The 26,009-nt window shown below is 48.9% G+C and overlaps 9 protein-coding genes across 9 annotated transcripts; 5 read left to right on the top strand and 4 right to left on the bottom strand.

The window, feature by feature from the left end:
* Positions 1-391: 391 nt before the first annotated feature.
* On the top strand, positions 392-2,432 carry J7337_001571 (uncharacterized protein; the record flags this gene model as incomplete). The annotated part of the gene is made up of 3 exons (XM_044819311.1): positions 392-502; positions 551-1,287; positions 1,334-2,432. 3 exons carry the CDS (start codon positions 392-394, stop codon positions 2,430-2,432), a joined length of 1,947 nt encoding a protein of 648 aa, XP_044687013.1.
* A 181-nt stretch (positions 2,433-2,613) lies between these two features.
* J7337_001570 (uncharacterized protein) lies at positions 2,614-3,738 on the bottom strand (the record flags this gene model as incomplete). The annotated part of the gene is made up of 3 exons (XM_044819310.1): positions 2,614-2,697; positions 2,753-3,269; positions 3,317-3,738. The coding sequence occupies 3 exons, from the start codon at positions 3,736-3,738 to the stop codon at positions 2,614-2,616; spliced, it is 1,023 nt and encodes a 340-aa protein (XP_044687012.1).
* Positions 3,739-4,200: 462 nt separating this feature from the next.
* On the bottom strand, positions 4,201-5,296 carry J7337_001569 (uncharacterized protein; the record flags this gene model as incomplete). The annotated part of the gene is made up of 2 exons (XM_044819309.1): positions 4,201-5,016; positions 5,117-5,296. The coding sequence occupies 2 exons, from the start codon at positions 5,294-5,296 to the stop codon at positions 4,201-4,203; spliced, it is 996 nt and encodes a 331-aa protein (XP_044687011.1).
* A 1,969-nt stretch (positions 5,297-7,265) lies between these two features.
* On the top strand, positions 7,266-9,278 carry J7337_001568 (uncharacterized protein; the record flags this gene model as incomplete). The annotated part of the gene is made up of 1 exon (XM_044819308.1): positions 7,266-9,278. One exon carries the CDS (start codon positions 7,266-7,268, stop codon positions 9,276-9,278), a length of 2,013 nt encoding a protein of 670 aa, XP_044687010.1.
* A 3,891-nt stretch (positions 9,279-13,169) lies between these two features.
* J7337_001567 (uncharacterized protein) lies at positions 13,170-14,869 on the top strand (the record flags this gene model as incomplete). Its single annotated transcript, XM_044819307.1, has 4 exons — positions 13,170-13,268; positions 13,346-13,812; positions 13,886-14,340; positions 14,400-14,869. 4 exons carry the CDS (start codon positions 13,170-13,172, stop codon positions 14,867-14,869), a joined length of 1,491 nt encoding a protein of 496 aa, XP_044687009.1.
* A 3,388-nt stretch (positions 14,870-18,257) lies between these two features.
* On the top strand, positions 18,258-20,501 carry J7337_001566 (uncharacterized protein; the record flags this gene model as incomplete). The annotated part of the gene is made up of 4 exons (XM_044819306.1): positions 18,258-18,297; positions 18,370-18,758; positions 19,095-19,339; positions 19,448-20,501. The coding sequence occupies 4 exons, from the start codon at positions 18,258-18,260 to the stop codon at positions 20,499-20,501; spliced, it is 1,728 nt and encodes a 575-aa protein (XP_044687008.1).
* A 651-nt stretch (positions 20,502-21,152) lies between these two features.
* On the bottom strand, positions 21,153-21,588 carry J7337_001565 (uncharacterized protein; the record flags this gene model as incomplete). The annotated part of the gene is made up of 2 exons (XM_044819305.1): positions 21,153-21,451; positions 21,504-21,588. The coding sequence occupies 2 exons, from the start codon at positions 21,586-21,588 to the stop codon at positions 21,153-21,155; spliced, it is 384 nt and encodes a 127-aa protein (XP_044687007.1).
* Positions 21,589-22,022: 434 nt separating this feature from the next.
* J7337_001564 (uncharacterized protein) lies at positions 22,023-22,572 on the bottom strand (the record flags this gene model as incomplete). Its single annotated transcript, XM_044819304.1, has 2 exons — positions 22,023-22,270; positions 22,326-22,572. 2 exons carry the CDS (start codon positions 22,570-22,572, stop codon positions 22,023-22,025), a joined length of 495 nt encoding a protein of 164 aa, XP_044687006.1.
* Positions 22,573-25,153: 2,581 nt separating this feature from the next.
* On the top strand, positions 25,154-25,983 carry J7337_001563 (uncharacterized protein; the record flags this gene model as incomplete). The annotated part of the gene is made up of 4 exons (XM_044819303.1): positions 25,154-25,374; positions 25,565-25,617; positions 25,669-25,748; positions 25,798-25,983. 4 exons carry the CDS (start codon positions 25,154-25,156, stop codon positions 25,981-25,983), a joined length of 540 nt encoding a protein of 179 aa, XP_044687005.1.
* Between the last annotated feature and the right edge of the window lie 26 nt (positions 25,984-26,009).

Raw genomic sequence — 26,009 nt, 5'->3', positions numbered from 1 at the left:
GCATAAGCGGCGACCAGAGTAAACAATACACGAGCCAGAGGCACTCTTCATCTACTATCAGAGAAATGAATCGAAGTGCTTTAGGCGATGCGATTATGAGATGTAATCATGTAACATAATAGTTGGCGCTGTTCATCAAGGTGCGTGGTGAGCTATGTATGTCTCTCACCTTCAAACTAATATATTGCGAAATCGCTTCCTCTCAGTCACCGTAGCATGTGTCTCCATGAATGATTAAACGAGCTCGTTTTGTTTAGAAACAAAAGTTCCCTGAAGATAGATGCCTGATTGGGTTGAGACTGTTGTACATTAAATACTGCAGGGCGCGTTTTACACTGGTGTTCTCTCTCACCCCGCACTTTGCAACCAAACCTCAACATCTACAACCGCCATGTCTACCACCACCAGCAAGAAGACAGCCCGATATGGAGATTGGGAATCACCGATCTCAGTAGATTCAATCGTGTCTAAGACGAGAAGACTTTCCTCACCTAGAGCCAATGTAAGCATTCTCACACTTGATGATCTAAGCAGACGTTGACATGTCCAGCCCAAATCTGGTAGAGCTTTCTACACCGAAAGCCGCGAAGACGGAAGCACAACTATTGTTGAGATTCTGAAAGATGGTATCAAAGATATTCTTCCATCTGAGTACAGTGTCAAGAATACCGTGTATGAGTATGGCGGTTCAACATACGCTGTTCTCCCAGATGATCGTATCATCTTCTCCAACAAGGGCGATACAGTTCATATACTGAACCCGGACAGCAAGGAAGTTTCAAAACTGACTGGTCACCCAAACCTGAGATATTCAAACTTCGAAGCAAACCTAACATCGTCATGGGTTCTGGCCAACCAGGAAGACCATGAGCATGACACTCCTGATGGAGTTCGCAACTACATCGTGGCAATCAACACTGAGACAGCCGAGGTGAAGCGGATCCTTGACACTGCTGACTTCTACTACGAACCATCTTTCAGTCCGGATGGTTCAAAGCTTTCGTGGCTGGAGTGGAATCATCCTGAACTGCCTTTTGACTCTGCGAGGCTATATACTGCGACATGGAAAGGTGGCTCTATTTCAGATATCAGCCTCATCGCAGGAAAAGACTGTGAAGGAGTTGCAGAGCCTAGATGGGGCCCCGATGGATCTCTATTCTTCAATAAGGAGGTCGGAGAGTATCGTCGCTTGTACCGTATTCTTCCCGGAAGTGATGAGCATGTCGAGATCACAGTCGATGGTATCGGCAATGCCGAGTTTGGAGAACTTCGATGGTTCCAGGGAAGGTGAGAACTCCCAAGTCATCACAACAACCATGCTAAATGAGTATAGTCATACCTATGCGCCCCTGTCTGATCGGCATCTTGTCGCTTCTCCCTACATTCTAGGAACATCCAGGGTGATTCTTATCGATCTAGACTCGGGAAGTTGGAAAGACATCGGCGATTCTCAGAGGCTGGCGGAAGTCCAGCTGGACGCAGTTGCACGCCTGAGCAATACTTCAGTTCTCATTGTCGGGTCTGGAGAGACCAATGCTAAAGCGCTCTATCTAATTGACACCGAAGGCTCTGGTCAGATCACTCAAGTACGGGGTTCTACAGATGATGGGCTTCCCAGTGAATTCTGCTCCAAGCCTATCCTGAAGAAAATACACTCAAAGGGTCAACCCGAAAGAGAATTGTATGGATTCTTGTGGCTCCCGCACAACCCGGACTTCCAGGCACCAGAAGGGGAACTACCTCCTCTGATTATGATAAGTCATGGAGGGCCAACATCCTACACCGGCCCAGGTCTTAACCCAAGAACACAATATTTCACCTCGAGGGGATATGCAGTTCTTGCTTTCAACTACAAAGGATCAAGCGCTCATGGGCGTGCATATCGGGAGGCTCTTTGGGGTAACTGGGGCTTAGTGGACTCGGACGATGCTGCAGAGTTCGCAGATAATTTGACGTCCGAGGGAGTCGTCAAGTCTGGTGGAGTAGGAATCACTGGTGTCAGTGCAGGAGGATACAACACCCTTCGAAGCTTAACCCGCCACCCGAGCACCTTCGCTGGTGGTGTATGTCTTTCAGGTGTAAGTGATATCAAACGCCTGGATGACTCAACCCACAAGTTGGAATCAGACTACACAGATCACCTAGTGTTGCAGAAAGGGGTAGAGAAGAGTGAAAAGGACAGAATCTGCCGTGAGAGAAGTCCCTTGTTCGAAGCCCAAAAGATCACAGCCCCGTTGCTGCTCTTACATGGAGAGAGTGACAAGGTCACGCCGCTGGATCAGGCACAAGAGATGGCCGATGCCATTGAGAAGGCAGGGGGCGAAGTTGAACTGATCGTTGTACCTGAAGAGGGTCATGGATTTGGACTGCCGAAGAACGTGAGGCTGTGGCTTGAGGAGGAAGAGAAGTGGTGGAGAAAGACGTTGCTGTAAGAGACGATTTCCAGAACTTGAAGAGACATTTTGTTGTAAAGAAGTCTAGCTATAGAATCTAACAAGCTAGCGAGAACTACACAATAGCTGCATATTGAGAACGTGAAAACAAGGGATCCTGAAATGACCATTCTATGCTAACGCTTCTCATTTTAAAGCACCGTCACCAGGATATCCCGCTTCAGTTGACCCCCGATTTTAGCTTACCATTAGACTTCCAAACCTCGTATTCGAAATCAGGCTGGAACTCTGTATACAGCGCCTCCTATTCACCATGTCAGTCAACTGTTTGTAATCTTATACATAGAACGACAACTCACAGGGTCAGCATTGTATCGATAAGTGTACTCAGCCTCTTCATCACCAATAATCCGTCTCGGCAGTCCAGCACTCTCCACCAAGAGCTGTATCTCACACGTCCTCTCCATGAGGGAGAACAAATACGCCGCTTCGTCAACTGTTTTACCGGCTGTCAACAGCCCATGGTTCTGTAGAATGACGGATCGATTTTTCGGACCGAGGGCTTTAGCAATACGAGCACCCTCATCGTCTTCAAAGACGACACCTCCAAAGTCAGAGTACACGCTGTGGTCTTTGTAGAAGATACAGGCATCTTGACTGATCATCTCGAGGGGCTTTCCAAATGTTGACCAAGCCTTGCCATACTTGGAGTGAGCGTGGCATGCAGCGTCTACATCTGGTCTGGCTTTATGAATAGCAGCATGAATTGTAAAACCAGCTGCGTTGACGGCGACTCGGTTACCGCCAATGACTTGACCGTCTTCGTTGATGTGGACCATATGGCTTGCCTCAAGCATTCCGAAGTGAACACCCATACTGATATTGTCAACGTGAAATTCACCAGAGAGGAAAATGAGACTCACGGGTTAATCCAAAAGGTGCTAGGATCAACAGGATCTCTCACACTGATATGCCCTGCAGCACCCTCAGTGAATCCCATACGGGCAAATACACGAAAGGCACCAGCCATGTGCTCCAGTTGCCATTGTCGCTTTTTATAGGGGTCCTCGATCTTGGGAATACCAGGATATGGGATACCGCCTGTTGCAACAGCTGCAAAGTTCTGGTTGACTGGCTCCTCGGGGGTTGGAGCCGAAGCTTCGGAGCTTGTTGCGAAGGATGCGGATCGAAGAGAAGGTTGGAGCTTTGAATAAGGTTTGGTTGTGAGTTTCTGTGAGGGGAGGATAATACGGGATCTAGACGCTGAGCTGCTGAATGAAAGTGAGGCCTGCCTGGAGAGAGCTCGCTTTAGAGGCGCTGCACGGAAGGATTTTGAGGAGAGCATTATGCTTATTTGCACTTGATGAATGGAATATAATGGAGATGATGGGTTTGTTATGATAGATAGAGATGTATAAAATGACTGAACCGTTGTCAGTTACTCACTCGGTCCTCATTTATATGAGCCGGCCGGCCAGAGAGAAGTGAACCGGCTCTCTCCCGGTCCCGCAAGTCAGTGAATCCAACAATCAATCAACTTCCCCGCCTCAAGATAGAGTCCAAGCTAGAGCAGCACCTAACGGCGGTAGTTGTATCTATATGCGAACTATCCAAGTCCAACCATTGCTATGCTAGGGTATTCTGGTGGACCTTGCTATCTGCGGGGTGCATTTCATATGACAAATCCGGTCCTTGTCATTTGAGCCAAGATGAGGTTTATGAACATCAGATTCAAACCAAACGCTTTTGCCGGAGCAGTCTATTATTGCCAATTACAAAGTAAAACTTGCTTTATATCGCTGACGCTCTAGTCTGTGTATTTTCCTCCATCTGCACCATTAGGCTTGGCCCTTTCAAGGCGACCAAGACTCTGTCCATCCATCCAGCCCTTTGGTCTTCTGCTCAGCTTCCACCTCACAACCATGCACAATGCGCCAAAGGTCTTGATGCCAAAGGCAACCCAGAGCAAGATCTCAGAAGCCAGGCGTCGTCTTCCGTGCATGCTGATTCCATCTGGCAAACGCTCCTCGAAATAGCTCAGGTAACGAACAAAGAAAACTGAGTTGATGCATGTGTGACCGGCAGCGATGCCAAAGTAAGCGGCCGAAATGGCCCAGTAGGTGAGGCGAACTTTGTCCCAAACGTAGTCGTCGAATTGCTCGATTTCCTCCTTGCTGCCCTTGGGAAGAGGGCACCATCGCTTGCCGACGATGCAGCGACACTTCATCCAGTGAGGTCTGTTGGGAATAACCCACTCTCGGAGAATGTCCATGATGCTGAATACCAGAGCGACATAGATGTTGATCCAGACGATCCAGCTACTAATTGGAAGCCCGCCGCTGGCCATGTAGCTTCGCCAGGCTTCAAAGAAGATGTTGCCACATGGATCTTCATACGGACCCGGCTTGGGGCAGTTGAAGGTGTCTTCTGGTAGTCGAAGTTCAGTGGCAATCTGGTTAAGATCATTGACGATATTTGAGTGATATCGTAGCCCTGAGGATGTGATTCCAACTTTTGGAAGACCCTTGGGGGCTGTGGGATGTTCCCATCCGAAGGAACTGGCGAACCAGTTTAGGTGCACCAAGAAATGGGAGGTATCATTGTTGGGAACGATGCCTTCAAACTGATAATTTGTTAGCCGGAAGATCCGGAAAAATAGATTTATGTTTCAAATTCCTGAAATATCAAGAATATGAGAAGTGGCTGATTATGGGTGAACTTACCGAGACCAAGGCTAATGGCTTCCATAGAAGATGATCAGGATCACCACGAATAATGGTGGTGCCAGCAATAAACACAATGGACGCCAAAATGACTGAGATGACACTGCCAATCACACCCAAGATAAGAAGAGCATCAGAAATGTTCTTCCTCGTGGGCTTGGTGAGATATTTGAGCATCATGTTGATGATGCAAGTGAGCCGACCGATGCCGAGCTCAAGGCAGAAACTGATACTGATGCTGACGATGACGTTACAGAAGAAAGAGATGGATAAGAAGATGCCGTGTTTTTAGACTGTGAGGGATAAATAAGAGAAATAAATGAGTGCGAGAATGAGAATGAGAATGTGTAAGTAAAGGTATTAACTTAGACTTAGTAGTTGATGCCTCTCTAGGTAGTGAAAGTGCCCCCCCTATTGAATGATGGGATTGGAATGAATGGGCTCAGCCTCGTTTTCTCAATCATGCACGATACGAGAAGAGAATCAATAACAACGCGGGGGGCTTGAGGCGAGTCGCCGAACTAGGCCTAGTCTTTTCCCTCTGCAGACGCCCAATGTTCAGGGGTGCCTTAGGGGAGACTACAGCACGTGAGGCCAGACTGTTTATTTGATGGGAATGGAATATTCAACCCACGGATAACAGAGAGTGAAGGCTTGTGATATATGGATCTTATCATTAGAGATTGATGATGATGTTCTAGAATGAAATCCTCAACTTCGGCAGTCCCAAAATAGATCCCTCGCTAGTTCTATCGACGGGCATTAATATTTGGCGGCCTCAGTTCTCGACCCATGATAAATATCAAATGGATCCATGATCCATCTGCCAATTTCCATTCCTTCATAGACCATCTCGCATCGGATGTTTAATATTACCCGTTTAACCCCCTACGTATGTAACGCATGCTCCGAGGCCGAAGCATCCGTTGCACACGCTCTCTGAGTCGGTTGAACTACCTAACCAAATGTCACATCGGGCGCTAAGGTAGTTCTGACAACTGTCTGGCCTTGTCTTGTCTTACAGAATGCAATGTAATACAATGCAAGTCAGTGATAGGCGCACGGGAATAAACTACTAGTCGATTACCCCCTGTAACATGTCTTTGATCTGTCTTGCTGTCCATTCGTGGCGATGCGTTTCTCTCGGGGAGTTTATGTCAGATTTGCCCACTATTGGCTGCTCTCACATTTCTTGGATTCTGAAAGTGAAACCATGGTGATGGGAAATTCTGGAGCTGGGCCGCTTATTAATAAGGCTAGGCGAGGATAGGATACAACGTCCATGTCGGATTCCGAGAAACGGACGAAGGAGCAAGGATGATACTCAAATCCGCGTATAGCTTCAACTTCCCTCGGGTCTTCAAACACCGTCTGCCAGCATGTCAGCTCTTTACAACAGGAATTGTCTCCTGTAATACAACTCTCCTGATGCTTCACAGAACCCAATGATCGATGTATATTGATTCGACTTGGTCATAGTCATGTTCTCATCTCACTTGTTGTAATTCTCGATAGAGGCTCATTGAGCTGTCCCGCATAAGGCTGACAACTGCCGAAGATCATCTCAGGCATCAGATAAAACAAAGAACAACAGCCCTTTCACGTTATATCCGAAGTTTCACCAACCCACTGAGACACGAGACATGACAAGGATTCATTAAGAGATTTGTTCCCAAATCCAGCAACTTTAGGAAACTTTTCCTCGACACTAGTTTCTTCACCAAGGGTTTGAAACACAAAGCCTGTGCTGTGCTTGCTTGATCACCCCTCAATCGGTACCTGTTTGATGTTCCACCATCCATTCACCATCTATCTATCTATGAGTGGCCATCATACGGGTTAATTGTTCTGGAGTTTTTCCACCGCTCTCAGCTCGTCTTTAAACATGTTGAGCTTGGTTCATTGTGCTGGCGTAGAACGCCATGGGTTCGGCTTATAGACTTATAAGAGATGCTGCTCTCCGGCTTAGATGGAGGACAGAGAGACGATAGCTTCACTCACTGCTGGCTTGGATAACTGACCTGGGGTCTAGTCCTCTTTGCATTCTTTTGCTCTATTCATTCATTTACCATTCTGACTACATACGTTCTTTTCCGTACACTATCCCAACCGAATACATTCGTTCCTTGACATATAAGCCAACATCACAATGTCTCGTCTTCTCACTTTCGCTGCCGGCCTGGCGCTGGCTGCTGCCCAACTCACCTCCTCCTCCCTCGAGAACCACGTCGATACCCTCACCTTGGGTGCCTCTTTCAACCCTGTCAAGGAAGCTTACTGGACTGGCCTTCCTCACCATCGCCGAACTCCCTTTGCCGTCTCTCCCGATGGAAAGACTGCTTTCCTGGCTTACCTCGATGCTAGCGGTACTGGTGTCCACGTCCAGGGCGTTGAACCCAAGACCTTTGCTGCTGTTGGAACTCCCGTGACTGTCAAGAACGGTAAGGAGGCTGGTGGTCTTGTTGCCCACAACGATGGCTTTGCTCTCCTGACCAACGAGGTTGTCTCTGGAGAGGCCAAGGACCCTCTTCCTGTGATCTACAAGTACACCAATGGCAAGCAAGCTTTCCGAACTCTCCTTGGTGGCTCTGGCTTCTCAGGAAACGCTCTTGCTTCTCCTGATATCAATGGTGATCTCGTCTTCTCTGAGAAGGCTGGCTACTACGCCGCCTACATTGTTGTCACCTCCTACAGTGGCGATGCTTCCGGTCACTTCGGTGATGCCATCCGCTATATCACCCCAGAGGGCAAGGTTGAGGAGATTCAGGGTGCTTCTTCTTCTTGGGGCTGCTCTCACAACACCGGTATCGCCTTCGAAGCAGCCGATGAGCCTCCCTTCGCTTCCCTCTGCTCCGAAGATCAGGGTGCTATCTGGTTGAACACCGAGACTCAGGGCATGAGCAACAACGGTGTCAAGGTCTCCAACGAGCGCGTCATCAACGGTGCCAGCAACGAGCCCATGGGTGGAATGAGTGGTTCTTACAGCTCTCTCGCTCGTTTCATCGGTGCTGACTCTTACATCTTCTCCTGGGTTTCTCGTGGTGCTATCGATCTTACTCTCAACGACTGGATGGGTGAGGGCTACACTCATGCTGAGAACCGTACCAACAACCGGAACGTTGCTATTGCTCTGTTCTCTGACAAGAAGACCCTCATTGGCGAGCAGGCTTCCTCCATGGTCGGTGCCAAGGATGGTGATAGCCAAGTCAACTGGGTGACTCATGGTGCCAACGACTGCTCCAACGCTCACGTTGCTACTTTTGATGCTTCCACTGCTTTGGTTACCTGGGAGGAGATCTCCAACCCTGTATGCGAGTTCGAGGCCATGGGTTGCAAGGGCAAGTTTGCTGGTACCAAGTTCCAGGCTGTCGACAGCAAAGGCAAGAAGCTTGGCTCTGCCATCACTTCTGAGGATACCTACGTTGCTGGTGACATGGTCACTATGTCTGATGGCCGTATCTGCTGGCCCTATGTCAACATGGCTTGGTCTCTCAGTGGTCCTACACAGGCTGCTGATGTCAAGAAAATCTCTTTTGCTTGTGTCTCCAACGGCAGTGGCTCCGGCTCCGGCTCTGGATCTACCACCAAGGCTTCTACTGCTGTTGCTCAGCCTTCTGCTACCAAGACCCCCAATGCCGGTGCGGCCAAGCCTTCGACTGTTGAGTCTGCTGCCGCTGCTGGGGGTTCTTCTGGAGAATCTGCCGTCCCTGAGGGTGCGCCTCGTCCCTCTTTCGCTACAGTCCCTGGCTCTGTGACTGATGTTCTCCCCGCACCCACTGACGTTGCTTCATCTGCTGCTGCTGAGAAAACTTCCTTAGTTGTTGTCAAGCCCTCTGCCCCCGCTGATCCAGTGGATGGTGACAACGAGCCTGCTACCACTGAGGCTCCAACCAAGGTGGCCTCTGTTACTACCCAAGCCCCTGTTGAGACTCTTCCCACGTACGCCGATGGCGAGGATGACTGCAACGAGGAAGCCTCAGGTAACTCTCCTGTTACCACCCAGGCACCTACCAAGGTCAACAAGCCTTCTGGCCGCCGCACTCGCACTCGAACCCGCACCCATCCTCGCCGCCCCAGCTCTCCCTTTTCCAAGAAGGAGTGTGTAGCCAAGACCGTCACCCAGACTGTCTATGTTACTGCTACTGCTGCCCCTAAGTACTAGTGGCTGGTTCATCTATCACCAGCAGCACATGGAATCGCCTGTGTGCCTGACAATTATTTGTTCTTGTACATAGTACTTTACCTTTAACAGCCCACAATTCATATATAAGATACGATGTGGAGTCTTTGTTTATACTTGATATGAATACTTGGAATTGCAAGAAATGATGCTCGAAATCAAGACTGTGAATAGTAGACAAGAGTTGTGTAAAAAGCGACTCGTCAACTGAGTATGGATATGAATAGCCATCTCTCTCCAGCTCGAAGCTTAAGAACTTGTGAATATGACATTGGATGGGATTGTTTTCTATTCTCGGAATCTTCGACAGTACACTCAGAAATCCAAGTAAATATTTTGACTTTGGTCTAATCAACTACTCTCGGTGATGCCGTCATTGTCTTGGGCGGGATTTCATGACCAACGACGCTGCAAATTCAACTTACAAGAACAGTACAAGACTTTCAAGTTAAATTCACATCTGGCGTAAATAATATCGGCAATTGACTGATATGGATCTTAAACGTCCCATCAGGCGTCAAATCCACTGTTTGTGACTGATAGCTGGGATCATCTCGGCGGTTTTCTTGGAACCGTAAGTGGATATCGTTTGGCGCGGCTGGCGTCATAGGGGTCTTTAGCACCAAATCTTTCTTTCAACTTCGTTTCCTCTTCAACTTCTTCCTTAGCCATAGTTATTTCACTCAATTAGGCATATTTCTCTGATAACTTGACTCTAATTGGAATTTCGAGACGTTTTATTAATTCGAGGGACTGGCGACAAGTGCGCCGAGTGCGACATCGGCGTCATGGTAAGAGCGGTAGATCGCAGCGTTCGCAACACAGTTGTGAGAGACGAGGAAACACCACTATTGGGATCGTCACTCTCTAGACCCCAGAAGAAGTCTTGGAAGGAACGTTTACAACATGATGTCTCTTGTTCGTGGGCCGATGCCGTGTTACTGGCCTGTTACGTTGTGACTGGGCTTCTCGACAGCTCCTCTATCCAGGTCTGGGGAACATTCGTGTCTATGCAGACAGGTCAGTAACTTATAGCAACGATTAAGAAGATAGATGGCTAATAAGAACCAGGAAACACTGTATATGTCGGTCTCGGGCTGGCAAGCCTTGCGACATCAACTCCTGGCCCTCGTCTATACAAATCCGCCCTTTCTATTGCATCTTTCTGTCTCGGCTCGTTCCTATTCGCCCGCTTCCATCGGCTTGTCTCTCCCAGACGTCGCTGGGTTCTCTGTGCATCTTTCACAATCCAGGCCCTTCTCACAAGCGCAGCTGCGTTGATCGTTACCCTGCGACCGCCCGGTCCGAACACGGATAGCCTGGCATGGAACGTATTGATGCCGATCGCTCTCATGGCCTTCCAGAGCTGTGGACAAGCTGTAGCCAGTCGAGCTCTGAAGCAGAACGCTCTTATCAGCCTGGTCCTGACAAGTGTGTATTGCGACTTATTCTCCGACAAAGAGCTGTTCGCATTGGACAACGTGTCGAGGAATCAGCGAGCAGCTGCGCCAACGCTACTACTTGTCGGTGTGATAGCCGGCGGGTTGTTTGCGCAAAGCTATGTCGGCATTGCGGGAGCCTTATGGATCGCCGCAGGGTTAAAGCTGTGCATGGTAATCGCATGGCTCCTGTGGCGCTCAGAGGAAGAAACGGAGGAGAATTAGTTCCGGATTTGCGGAATTAGAGGCATAGTTATTATCAGTTATTTCGAGTGAACATCATCATGCAGCTTCAACAGTCAAGTGACCTGAAGTCGAATTGGCTGATGCAACATTGGTGACAGACTGGTTGATCATGGACAGGGGCCTCGGGGTTTGTAAACATCTTGCCGATGGTTTAGTCAGACTGGAAGAAGATACCTCGATATCAATCGATCAGCTGGATACAACACAGACCCGAAATCGGACATCCTCTACCAAGATTCACGATGCTGGAGAGGATGTGCTGTGCGTTGAGTTGCATGGCGCAGACTCAATTCGTGACCTGTTTCTCCTTCGGGATACCTATCTAGGAATTACAGGCTCTAATAGGACGACACGGCTGACTGTGATTTGCGAACAAGCAAATGATCTTCACATCTAAGATTCCCCCAAAGACAGAAGAACTCCGAGAATCGGGACCCCGGTACTCCACCGGCCGGCCCGGAGCCGAAGAATCCTGCTTTTTTGGGAGAGCAACTCGGAGTTGTGGAACATAAAGAAAAGGGCCGTGAAGCGAAAATTCGAGACGATGAGAAACAGAAATTGAGTGATTGGTAATGATAGAGACACAAATTATGAAGGAAAAGTTATGTATAACCGGGCCATTACGGCGGCTACTGTTGAAAAATTGCGAAATTCATCACGCATTGGGCACCTCTTGTTCTATTATTCCCTGTCTTATGCCCCCGCTTGGTTTGGGGGTGGTCTTTTTGTGTCACAGTCACAGTTTACGCACTGAGGGGTTAGAGTAGGATTGCCGAAGCGGAGCCTCCGCCTGTTTTGATAAGACTTTTCTTTCATATGCTTCAAGTTTTTCGTATGCCTTGTTGGAGTTGAAATTTTACCTTGTTCCACTGGGTCATCAGCTCTGGTATACGAGTGAAGATCATCAAGAGTGGGGACACAAAAGCGAAAAAGACACAGAAGATCGTTTGTATTCCCGCGATGAGCGCGGGTAGAGTTACCTTGGAGCTTCTTCTGCATTGAATTCACTGTTACAGTTACAGTTGCGGGTGCAACCGTTTGAAGATGGAGAGTGTCGTGTTGTGTTGCTGTGATGCGCTGCTTAGTGAGAGTGATGAGTTGTTCAGGCCGGAAGAGGTGAGCTTACAGGACAAGACAGCGCATTAATACGGGATGCGTACGAGGTTAACTAGTGAAGGAAAGGTGCATTCGAATTCGTTACCTGCTCAAGATAACCATCTTCAAACAAGAGTCAAAGAGTACCCCATTCATGGCGCCACTGCGAGTCATTGGAGCAATCCGAGTGGTGATCTGATCGGCGGGCGGTGGATCCTCTGTTGTTTTGCCGAGCGAGCGAACGAGGATGAGTGAGTTAGTGGGTGGATGCATTGAGTAGTAGGTTAGAGGTAGACTCAGTCAGTGAGCGTCAGAATGTGAGAAAAGCCGTAGTAGCTGCTGCAGATACATCTGCATGTGCATCCGCATCTGAATGCAAAGCTTGTTAATAAAGTCAATGTCTCCCCCCGCATTTTGTTGGTGCTTGTCTCCCAAGACCGATACCAAGACAGACAAGACAAGAGTGTCTCGTGCTCATTGCTTGTACTACTCCTCGTCTCTTATTTCCAGGTCGTGTACAATTGCCAACCCGAAAAGAGTCAAGAGTGCAAAACGCCCAGGAAAAATAAACTCGAGCCATTGGTACACTTCCTCTACCTTAAACCAACTTACCCACCCACTTCTGCATTACTTCCGATCCGATTGACTCCAATCACTCACTGGGAAGGCGCGTCGCTCCGCTTTCAATTCCCTCTATTACATCCAGCTCATCTCCTGCGTCCCTTCCCTTAGGGGCTCCAGGGTCTGAGTCTGGGTCTGTTCTGGGTCTGTTCTGGGTCTGAGATATATATTCTACATTCATCCATATATATCCGTCCATAACCCGGTCTTGATCAGTCTTGGCATTCATCTCTCATCTTTCATCTCTATTCTTTTGTCCCGCCCATATCTTATCTCAATAGCAACAACCATAAACAAGCCACCCTCGGCTCCTGACGGTGTCACAAGACGAAACACGAACTGATCATCTATTCGCCCCCTCCTGCCGATCTCAACTCTTCTCGATCCGTTCCATCGACGACTACATCGAAAAAACCAAACACCATCTTCTTCCATCTCGTCGCATCACGGCCACTGAGTAGCCGCAGGCCGGATGTCGAGCGACGTGGAAATGGAAAAGGTGCCCATTCCTGTGCCGTTCCCTCCTCCGGCCGCCGTTGACGATGTCGATTCGACTCTCGGAAAAGACGCTGTAAATACCCTCCTCACCCTCTGCGCAACTTGTGCGCATGCCACCAACGCTGCAAATACTAACATCACGTCTCCCAGGACGCCAACGTTCACTATGCCGAAGCTATCAGCGACCTCGAGAAGCAACTTCTCAGGAAACAAGACCTGCGCATCATCCCACTATCAGGCGCCATCTACTTCTTGTCCTTCCTCGATCGAACGAATATCGGAAACGCCATGATCCTCAATTCGTCGACCAACAACGACATGCAGCGTGAGACCAAGATGACAGACCACCAGTTCGTCATCTCCCTCATGCTATTCCTCGTCTCTTATGCGGTGTTCGAAGTTCCTAGTAACATACTTCTCAAGAAGTTACGGCCCAGTCGTTGGCTCGCTTTTCTCATGTTTTGCTGGGGTGCAATGACGATATTGACGGCTGCCACCAACAGCTTTGGTAGTGTCACCGCTGTCCGATTCCTACTGGGTGTCTTCGAGGCTGGGTTGTTTCCTGGGTTGGTATACTACTTGACGTTTTGGTACAAGCACGACGAGCGTAGTGTTCGGTAAGTCTCTCCGTGTCCAAGCTTTACCGTTTGTCGGGGTGCAACAATCGAGATGCTAACTTCAACCCTCCAGCGTCGCATTTATCCTTGCATCTGCCACTCTAGCCGGCGCATTTGGCGGCGCAATCGCCTATGCCATCGGCCACATGAATGGCACAGCTGGTCTCTCTGGCTGGCGTTGGCTCTTCATCATCGAGGGCATCCCGTCTTGCCTGGCCGCCTTCCTCGTTCTCTTCTTCCTACCCGATTGGCCGGAGCGGGCAAAATGGTTATCTGAAGCAGAAAAAGATATGGCTATTCACCGGATGTACCATGAGGGTTCTAAGGAATCGCATCCCACGATGAGCTGGGCAGAAGCCAAGGCAACGTTGATGGACTGGCGACTGTATGCGCATTATGCGATTTACTTTGCGTCTGGGCCGGCGTTTGCGAGTTTGAGCTTGTTTGCGCCATCAATTACCGTTGGGTTGGGATATTATGACTTAAAAGCACAGTTGATGACCGTGCCTCCGTGGGCCATTGCTTATAGTATGTTTAACCTGCTTTCTTGGCTTTAAGAGGTGAACAAAACTGACCGTGCACAACAGTCTGCCAGGTTTTGGTGGCTTGGTCGGCGGACCACTTCAACGCGCGAGGCGTTCACACAGCCATGGCTGCTGCCGTGGGTGCTATTGGCTTCATTATATCGGCTGTGGTCCCGGCCAATGCCTATAAAGCCCGCTACGGAGGTTTAATATTGGCAACAGCCGGCTCTTTTGCATGCATGCCACCCATGCTGGGATGGCTCAGCTCCAATGTGTTCACGACGGCTTCTACCGGTCTAGCCATTGCCCTCAACGTTAGTCTCGGCGGGGTTGGACAGATCCCCGGTGTTTGGATCTACCAGACGTCACAGCGAGAAGGAGGATTCACGACAGGGCACTGGGTCAATGCGGCTCTGCTGCTGTTTGTGTCAGTTGTGGCCCTGGGCCTGAGGATGTTCTATGGTTGGAAGAATCGGAAGTTGAGAGAATATGCAGAGAGCGTCGCAGTGCCTTATCGTTGCTATAAGTTGTAGGAAGACATGCTCTTCATGATATGTTATGTTATGAATTATTCAATGAGTTCAAAAGTCGAGTCTGTTCGTGTTGCGTGATGACGATGTTTCGGTTCTTGCACCGGAGAATAATGAGTGGTTCTGGCACGATGAACTCCAATGCTACCCAGCTGAATCATATCTCAATGAGTCAATCTGTTGAAGAAGGAAGTTTCAGAAACCAGTGACCCGTCCATGGGAACTACCAAGGGTCTGGAGTCAAAATCGCTTGTCTCGAAGTGCCGAGATCCTGATGGAGACAAAGTTCCAGGAACGGCATCCAACCAACAAGCATCAAATCAGGGTTTCTGTCGCAGTCTCGAAACCCTGGTCAGTATAGCTAAGACACCACCATCATGAGAGTATAAGCTGGATGATATCAGAAATGATGCTAGCCGCGTATGTAATGACCTCACGAGCTTCATTTAGGCAGCGGAAATATCAGAACTCACTGCCGCGTCACGGCGCTTATGGGGAAGGCTAGAGCACATGGCCAAAGAAGACGTTTCGGGCGTCCCATCGGTGTGCCTACTGACAACACCGTGAACCCTGGCTATGGTGGTCTAGACCCTCGCACAGAGCTTCTCACAGCCCGGATAAGCTAAGCCATTCTGTACTGTACACTACAACCCAGGACGGATGAGGGATAAGCAGTATTGTCCATGCCGTTTCATCCAATTTTGCGATGAGTATTTTTGCTTTTCAATACGGAGCATATGTTCCCATTAACAGGTGAGCTATAAGCCCTGGCAAGACGTTGGGTTCCGAGGAAATCCAATCAAGAGGGAATATGAGCAATCTTGGCATGTTGGTAATATGCAGCCAGGGTCTGAAATAGAGATCCAGACCGGGCCAGCAGGTAACATGGCATAAAGCCAAGTAACGTCCGAGTGGTGTTGTACTGTCAGCAGCCAGCCCAGCCCAATCCAGGTCGAATTTAAAAGCCTGTTTTGACACTGGCTGCATTTGTCTTAGATGGAAGACAAGAGATAATAATAGATAGACAGTGGACGAAATTGAGTGGTTATACAGTATCAGATGCAGTATCGTCATGATCAGCATCTCGGGTCAATATTTTCCATTCTTGTCAAAAGTGAAGCAATCCAGCTGAAGGAGAATAAGTGCTGTGATACAGGTGGCTTTCCCTGACTCGTTGAGGAACGGATCTACCTTGGGGTGATACGACGGATATGAAAAGGAAAAAGTAATGATGTGAAATAGTGTTACAGTTACGATGGGCACGAATCTCAGTTTGTGGAGCAAGTCCAGTGACTCTGGAGATGGGGGCTCGAGTAATCAATCAAAAACTCCATAAATAGTCGGGTTCGAATTCAGAGACAGACAGACCATCACGATAAACTCACTCACTCATCCATTCTCTTGCAAGAGATTAAAGTCCACTGATGGATGGTTCCGGCCTGGGGAACCTTGCAGTGAGTGAAGCTCCAAGCTCGTTGCTGTGATTTCATTCTCAGCAGCCAACCCACTGGAACAGCCGCCACCAAGCCAAGACATCGCAGGGCTCTAGGCTCTCTAATTGGGCGCTGGCATCTTCAGATATCCACTCTTAGAGAGCGTGATGTCGTCACTAGCGTCATAGGGCGGAGATCTCGCCAGGAGCACCATTTACGTACGAGCAATGAATTATCTCCAGTGCAGTACATGCATGGATTGTTTATCGACTCGTTGCTGTAGTCATGATGAATTCCTCTAAAAAAGAAACGACGGATGTAGATATGAGGTATTAGCCTCGAGATATGCGCAAATGATAAGGCACCGTAAACCGATGATGCCACTAACAAGCGACGAAGCACATGCACGGCATGGCACCCTAGCGCGGAGCATGGGTGACAAGAGGTGATGCCATCATCATCATCATCACCGCGTGGGTGTGCACCTGGACCCCTTCTCTCTCGCCTTTCCTTTTTCTCTGCCTGCGGTGATCAGTGTCATTCCGTTAGGGGGGAGAGGATGCTGGCAGCTTTGTATCTTTGTGTTTTGTATTGTGTACTGTAGTCAGTGACGGACGGGATGCATTAGTACTCCGGCGGCTGTGACGATATCGCGGGGACTTAGGTACTGATTGACGTTTTGGGTGACTTCATCGTGTGTCTATCATCTACAATTACACGCCCACGGCCTCGAATAGAGTCTAGGACACGTTTTATGTCTAACATGAGGCTCTATCCTTAACTCGACATCTCAACTGTTTATTTTCTTTGTCTCTTACTCATCTTGAGATTTTTCTGTTTACCAGCTGAACTTTGTCAACGTCACAGCGACGACTCTCTTCATTGGATGCCCCGCTATCACCACTACTGACTGACTGGACTGGCCTGGACTGTATTTACCTCGTCGTCTATTTAGCTTTGGCATCCATCGTCATTCACCTTCACTCGCCAGCAGCGTCTTACAAATCCTCTGTTTCAGCTGTAACCATAACATTCAGCACATTCAGGGCAAAAGTCTCCGAGACTGACCTCTCTTGTTCACTCAGTGACCTCACTCCCCCAAACCAGTGGACAGTTATTCGACTGCCCGGGCTCCTAGCAATTTCCTAGGACACTGAATTCGACCTACGAACCCCTGTGTTTTCCAAGGTTTCCCGCTGGGAAACGCCCCCCATCCCCACTCAATCCGCCTGGCGTTGGCCTAGAATCCTGCTAAAATCTGGGCTGCCACTCCAAGTGGGCTACCCACCCTTTCCCTTTCGTCACCTCTCAAATCTCGGTCCTCCCCCCGTCAAAAAGAAACCAGGCTCTACCTAACCTTACCTGACCTTGCATTGCCTCGAACAAAAACAAGCAACCAACAGCGCAAGGCACTTTTATCCCAATCGATTTCCTTTTCCTGGTTTCTTCTCTTGGGACGACTTCTCTTTTCTCTTTCTTCTCCATCCTCCAACATCTGTGTCGCTTTTCGACTCACACACAACGTTAACCATTACTCATCTCTTCACTGACTACTCGACTTTCTACGACACCCTCACATCAAACGTCAAACAAGAAACGCTCCCGTCCGCTAGAGTAGACAGACCTGCTAAACCCCGCATCGTCCACAGAGCAGTCCAACCCTGTTTTCCTGCTTCCATCAAGAAATCTATCCCACTTCGTCTTTTATAATAATATTGCCCGCGCTTTGCGACACACCAAACAAGGCTCACGTTTACGATCCGACTCGCTACAACTCCAAGACGGAATAGCTCTAGGCTAGACCGGCGAACCTGTTTTTAGTTGCACTGCACATTAGAAGCAACTACTGCTCTCAAAGACGTCCAATCGCCCAATACCTGCTACCAGAGTTCGCTCAAGACCTCACGACTTTTTCTCTCAAAGGCGACTGTCGCGCCTAGGCGGCAATTTCTCCAGCCATGTCTACCATTCAGCAACTCAAGAACTTTATCCGGCACGGTATATTCTAGCCCACTATTCTGCCAAGTTTGGCCCGTTTTTATCAGACAGACGCTGACAATGGTTGCTTAGGCAAGCAAGCTCGTGCCGCTGCTCCTGAAGAGTCTCCACGCAAGACAGAACAGCAACAGGCGCCCACAGTCCAGCACAAGACAGCATCAGATCCCAGTAATACCAACTACGCAAGGGCACAGGAGCCCGGAAACGAATATGGCGATGACGATTACTCACGCAGCAAGAGCAAGAAGCGCGTCGATGATGAGAAGCTCGCCAAGCTCATTGCTGAGGAGAATGCCAGCAAGAGCAAATTCCCTCGTTACCCCGGCCTCGAGCGTTGGGAACTCGTCGACAAGATGGGTGACGGTGCCTTCAGCAATGTTTACCGTGCCCGCGACACAACAGGACAGCAAGGCGAGGTCGCCATCAAAGTAGTACGCAAGTACGAGATGAACAGTATGCAGGTAAGCAAACACTGGGGTCGTCTGTGTCTGTCGCCCTATCTCCTTTTGTTTTGATGTTTCTAGTGCTTTTCATTCGTCTGCTTTCTCTTTCTTTGGGTCCCCATTTACCAACACGGGGTTGTCCCCTCTCATAGGGCAATAAGCATTTACATCCAGACTTTAAGAAAGTCCCCAAGGCAGCAGAGGTGCGAGAAGATTCTCCTTACGTTACTATTTCTTTCCTATGTCCAGGCCGACGCTGTTCCCGTCTAAAGTCAGTTCCTGCTGTCTCGATGGCGGGGGTGGCCAGCCTTTAGACTCGAGGAAATGCGAGGCAGAACACTGACACTCCTGCAGCGATCAAATATCTTGAAGGAGGTCCAGATTATGCGCCAACTTGACCACCCCAATATTATCAAGCTCGTCGAATTCTCCGAATCGAGGCAATATTATTACATCATTCTGGAGCTAGCCCCTGGTGGTGAACTTTTCCACCAGATCGTCCGCTTGACATATTTTAGCGAGGAGCTTTCTCGACACGTCATTGTTCAAGTGGCTAAGGCTCTTGAATATCTCCACGAGGAGAAGGGTGTTGTTCATCGGTAAGTCATGACTCTTTTTTGGGCCGCTTGATGTCAGAAGTGGTGATGCCCCTCCTGACGTCATTCGCCTCTGCACGGCCTTGGAATCATCACTAACACCCCAACCAGTGACATCAAGCCCGAGAACATTCTGTTTGAGCCCATTCCTATGGTGCCCTCTAAGCACCCGAAGCCTAAGCAGCCCGGCGATGAGGACAAGGTTGACGAGGGCGAGTTCATTCCCGGCCAAGGTGCCGGTGGTATCGGTCGCATCAAGATCGCCGATTTTGGTCTCTCCAAGATTGTTTGGGATAACCAGACAATGACGCCTTGCGGAACTGTTGGCTACACAGCGCCTGAGATCGTAAAGGACGAGCGATACTCCAAGTCTGTCGATATGTGGGCGCTAGGATGTGTGCTATACACTCTGCTTTGCGGTTTCCCACCATTCTACGATGAGAGTATCGAGGTGCTCACTGAGAAAGTTGCCAAGGGCCAGTACACTTTCCTGTCTCCATGGTGGGACGAGATCTCAAAGTCTGCCCAGGATCTTATCAGCCATCTCTTGACTGTGGATCCTGAGAAGCGATTTACGATTACCGAGTTCCTCGCTCACCCATGGATTGCCGGAAACGGACCTACTCCCCGAGATGAGATGAAGAAGTCTGATGGTATGCTCCGGGCCTTTGATGCTACGAAATTCGAAGAGTCTGGCAAGCGATACGACTTCCGATCTCCTGGCGCTGTTAACCTGCGTGAGGTCTTCGATGTCGGTTATGCTGTCCATCGTCAGGAGGAAGAGGGCAAGCGAAGGGCGCAGATTGGCCCCAAGGGCACACCAGCACGCTTCCTCGGTGGCCTCAACGAGGAAGATGAAGACGATGATGTCATGCAGATCGATGGTCAAGATAACACCGGTGCCAAGCCCAACGCAGCGACTCAGGCCCTTGAGCAAAGTATGCGAAAGGCCAACATCCGAGATCAAGAGCAACAGCAACAATCTCGGGGTCGTGAGCGGGAGCGTGCTGAGAGAGGTTACGGTCAACATTCGGCAACAGTCGCCGCGGCTGCTCGACAGCAGGTACGTGAACGCAATCGCCAGCGAGGAGCATTCGAGCTCAACCTTGACAACGCTACCCTCCTGGGTAAGCGAAACAAGAAGGTTCCTGTCATGGGGGTATAGGAGCCCAATGATGTAGACTCAGCCGATGGTTCAGGAACAACAACACCCAAGCGTTTGAGCCTCGATGGCACAGTGTCGCCAAGGCCAACGCCTCTGCGGCGGCACTCTTCAGAGCTTCCTTTTATGTTTGAACAACATAGATGACTTAGAGACCATGGGTCTGGGGTGTGACTGTTTCATATTGACTTTTGTTTTTGGAAAGATGGAGGATGACAAGTGGCACCAGATATTGTCACGGGGGTACATTTATTCAGCATCCATGACAGAGGAGGAAACATATTATTTGAAGTGCATTCAGGCGCAAGGAGTACCGGGTGATTGGCACGGCTAACGATATAGCCCGGATCATTTTAGGACTCAAGATTATTTGCAACGTTTTATGTCATGTAATATTTGTCAAAGGCCAGGGGCTATGTATGATTCAGCAGGGCTCTTGTCTCTTGATATTTATAATCTCTCTCTGCGTGTATCTTTGTTGATGTCGTGAGGAGAGGTTGTGACAGCATTGCGTTGTGCGATATCGAACATCCATAGGTTGGGAGTTTGGGGGTCTCGTTTACGTATTGAATGACACGGTTTTAAGACTGAAAGATATACTTGCTTGGATGTTAGAGATGTATGTTTATCGTCAAGTTATATAATTGAACTGATTCAATACTCCTCGTCGCCTTCTTCCTCCTCTTCAGTGTCCTCGTCTGAAACTGGGTAATGTGAACCATTGTTCTTCCTCAGGTCACCGCCAAACGGAACATTTCCACCCCTCCGTGACTTTGCTGCATCAGCTTGATGCTTTCCCTTGGTGCAGCCTTTTCGTCCACCCAATTTGTCACAGCACGTCCAGCGGAATCCGTCGGGCATCTCCTCTCTCATCTCAGGCGTATCAATCTCCCCATGGCAATCCTCATCATGATCCGCCCAGGAATTCCCCGTGTTATCAACATCAAGATCCCCTAACGTCATCAGCAAACATGCGCACAGAAAAGCAGTGCCTGGTTAACGTACCTGGATGGTAACAACACGACGTCTCAGTGTTATCTTGGTGGGTAAACGCCTGGTCACACTGAACACAGACAAACAAATCGTTCATGGCTTTGCGCTTGAGGCCAGTGATTGGATTGTCGGCGGCTTTCAGGCGGCGGTAGTGGTTTAGGGCGCGGGCTTTGACGGAGGGTCGTCGAGGAGGGCGAGGAGGATTGCGCGGACGTGTTGCTCCGGTGCGAGATGGACCATTTCCTGTTCTAGTGTGAAGGACATTTTGGCGATTGAGATGTTTTTAGTATGAGATGAAGTGAGTTGGATTGGATATGTTGGTGTAAGTAAAGTGACGCCTTGAAGTTGGAATAGGTAGTGTAGTTCGGAGCTTGTTTTATTAGTGTCAGGGTGATATGCAGGGGTAAGTAGAGAGACATGGTCGCAACTTCCCAGATTCTTCCAAGCTGACAATCACAATAAAGAAGGAACTTGATACCTTAGTCTTTTCCATGATGAATTGGAATTTGGGAGACACTGGGCTCTTGCTGCCTAAACATCATCGTCGTCGTTATAATCCTCCATGTCACTTGGCTCTTCGCCCGACGCTCTCCTTGACTTAGTTGGATCAGCTTCATGCCGCCCATGGTAACAGCCATCCTCATCGCCAGGTTTATCACAGCAATTCCAAACAAACCCTTCGGGGTATTCCGCGCGCATTGACTCTGTGTCTATAGTCCCGTGACAATTCTCATCGTGGTCTGCCCAAATATCGGCATCATAGTCAACCTCAAGCTCTCCTGAAGCGTACATGTCAGCTCCCGTGTTTCTGAGCTGAAAGCGTTAATTTCTTACCCCAATGGTAGCAACAAGCATCTTTATCATTGTTATCGTTTATGTAAAAGGCCTCGTCACATTGGACACAGATGCTAAGCTCATCCTCCGCTTTGCGTTTGCGGGTGTCGGAAGAATCATTGACAGCTTCTAAGGTCTCAAAGTAGCTGCGTGCACGGGATCGGGTGTCAATATCTTGGCACAGAGCTCGGAGAATGGCACGGACTGTAGCGTCTGGCGCTTGTAACATGTCTTCCAACGAAGGCATGATAGATGGACCAATTGGATGCAGAAATGGCGTTTGATTGTTTGGTTTGTGGGAGTAAAGAGCTGAGTTTGCTCTTCCGTGTCCTGGTCTTTTTAGTGCCACGGGTTGACATGGTTGCTTTTTTGCCGGGTTGGAACGCCAAATATTGAGACATGCCTGCTCGGGCACTTACATGCCCAATGATTAGAAAGTTCGACGGCAGTTTAAGTCAAGTCTTTTCGTTTTATTCCCGTGAAGTCTGATCGGATGGCGTTTGATATTGGCGATATCCTTGACTTACATCGCTTGGCTGTGAGACAGGCTTGATGAGGTAACTCACTTGCAGTCAAGCATTGATATATATGTATCTGTTTGCAATGCACAACCAAACGGAATGTGGGCTCAGCTCATACTGTGTGTCTATCCGTTCATTTGTCTTCGTTTGTTTCTTTGTCTTTATCTTGTTTCTTATCCTTTTCCTCCTTTCCTGTTTCCACGCGTTCCGTTGACCAAAGTCAGTTAGCAAATTGAGCTACTACTCGACTTCAGCTTCATCAGTTTTCATTAATTACAATCATTTCAATAGTACTGAGCTTCATTTGTCTATTCTCCTCTTAAGATTGGGATTGCTGTAAGTTTCCCAATCCCATGTTTGCCTGTCGGCTGTTGGTCTAATCTCTAATCTTGTTAGTCTCCGGGAGCTTCTGGCGATGCTCTTCATCCTCAGATACCTCATTCTGTTTGCAACCTTGGTTGCTTGTCAAGAATACGGCCAGCCTGGAAACACCAGCTGTGTCTCCGGAGCTCACATCATTGTGGCCAGAGGCAGTCTGGAACCTCGGGGGCCAGGCATCATCGGAGCAGTTGCTCAGCAAATCCATCAAAGAATCCACCACTCCGATATCATATCTCTAGAATATCCAGCCATCTATAATCCCTATCAGCCTTCACAGATGGAGGGTGTGGCGGCTCTTTCTGTTGTGCTGGCGCAGTATGTTACGGTCTGTCCCAAGACAAAGATTATTCTACTCGGATTCTCGCAGGTCAGTCCATCTAGATATCATCTTGAGCCCATCAAGAAGCGTATGGTTGTTCTTTACTGACTCTCTTATGCAGGGAGCCCATGTCATTGCCGATGTGATGTGTGGTGCGAGTTCCATCGGGTTCCTCCCTACCAAGCCTTCACCTTCCGCCATTACCAACAACAGTCAGTCAAAAGAGCCACAAATCTCCATCACTTATACATTCTAATCCCCTCCAAGTTGCAGCTGTTGTTCTCATGGGGGATCCAAGCACTACCAAAGGTCAACCCTTTCACGTTGGAAGTAGTGTTGGCAATGGTGTAAGTCCTCATGAACACACTGGACACAAGCGGCAGCTGACTAGAATTGCTAGATATTTCCCCGTCAGAAACCCGAAGGATGCAAATGTGTTTCGGACAAAACAGTGTCTTTCTGTGACGCCGGTGATCCTTTCTGCGAGGCTGGTGGTCATGACTTGAGAACTCACATGAACTACGTAACTGCATATGGGCATGCTGCTGCTGACTATGCTGTTGGCATGTTCCACAGAGCCTAGCATCCTAACTTGGCTGGGTTTTCGTCTTTTGGCGTTGGTATAGTAACAGATAAGACTGAAATCGATCTATCAAATATCGTCACTAACCCAGCAACATACCCTGGATTGCTCAGCTACAGTTGAAGTAATTTGCGATGTAGGTGGCCTGTAGTACTTACTGCACAACTTTGTTATTAGGAATAGGGGTAAGCTCCCATGGATTGTTATTAATGACCATGGTAAACCAGGCAAACCAACTACGTCAAGTACAATCTTGGCAACAAATAGCCCAGGTATCAAAAACATGTTTAATCATATTGTAATCCTCGCAAACATTGATATCCAATTCCAACCCTAGCAAGTTGACAGAAACTAGTGTTGAGTCTCCCCACTTGCACAAACACACAATATAATGATATAAAAGGCAGAGTTGGCTGTTTTAGTGCGGTCGTTGGACATGTCATATATACTTTCTTTTCGTCGCACTGCTCTATAAATTAGTATTTCCTATATAAACCCGTCTGTTGTCGAGTTACGCAGACTATATAGTGACCGAATCAAGAAACAAGTCCGGTACCATCGATCTACCCCAGTCCCTGCAGCCGAACCGCAAAAGTTGCAAAGATGCGATTTGACAGTCGAGGTCCACGGTTTTGCTTTTTCCAACCTTCACTAGAGCTTCTAGAGTGCTGTTGTGGGTCTGCCACTGCTACGCCGCTGCTCTACTATCCTATCTTGAAGATGGATATTAGATCGTGAGTTGCTATCGCTGTCTACCACTGTCAGTCATCGCGTTCTAATGCTGCGGCTTCCACTGCGAATTGGCAGTGGCAGCTGCCAAGGTGAGGCTACCTTATATATTCTTCCTCTGTTCTTTCATCCGCTCTTCCTCCTTTCCTCTTCTTCTCACTTTCATAGTGACTTCCACTCTATCAAACCTGATCACAACCAACAACTACACATAAAGTGATCACTTCTTCATTATACCTTCATAGACTTCATTCTGATTACATCTACCAGAATTCTTATCAGCAATATCATCACCATGATTGCCTTCATGCTCATCGTGAGCCTCCTCCTGGCTCTGGCTACAGCCAACACCACTGCCAACGCTATCACCTGCGCCAAGGGCGCTCATCTCGTCGTTGCCCGCGGCAGCCTCGAGCCTCAGGGCCCTGGTGCGATGGGGGTCCTCGCTGAGGAAATCCTCAAGCTTATCCCTGGGTCTGACATGGAGGCCCTCGTCTATCCTGCCCTGTATGCTGAGTATGTCGAGTCCTAAACTGAGGGTGTTCGAACCATGACCTCGGTCATCCACAACTATGTCAAGAATTGCCCGGATACCGACCTTATCCTCATGGGATACTCTCAGGTAAGTTCCCATCTTTGATCTTGTGGATAATGTTAACGATTCTTAGGGAGCGCACGTTACCATGGACACGATGTGTGGTGCCAGCTCCGAAGGTTTTCCCAGCTCCCTTTCTCAGCCAGCCTATATCACCGACAACAGTGAGATACATTCACGGAGCACAAACTTGAGAGATGACTGACCTTTGACAGTTGCCGCCATCATTGCCATGGGTGATCCAAGTCTCACCGAAGGGCAGCCATTCCTTGTCGGAACGAGTGAAGGCAGTGGTGTAAGTATTAACTGGCAAACACATCATGAACACAGCTGACATCTTCCAGATCTTCCCACGTAAACTTCCCATCGGCTGCAATGCCATCGCTAGCAAGACCGTCTCCATCTGCGACAAGGGCGACCCGTACTGCGAGGCCAGTGGTAAGGATCTCTCCGTACACTTGAGCTATATCAAGAACTACGGAGAGTTCACCGTCGGCCATGTAGTCAAGGCGTGGAAGTCCCGTAACTGAGATCGCTTGGGTCACTTCTTGAGATT

Source organism: Fusarium musae, chromosome 1, assembly GCF_019915245.1.
Source record: "Fusarium musae strain F31 chromosome 1, whole genome shotgun sequence".
Lineage (NCBI taxonomy): Eukaryota > Fungi > Ascomycota > Sordariomycetes > Hypocreales > Nectriaceae > Fusarium > Fusarium musae.
This window is presented reverse-complemented; position numbering and strand designations above follow the sequence as displayed.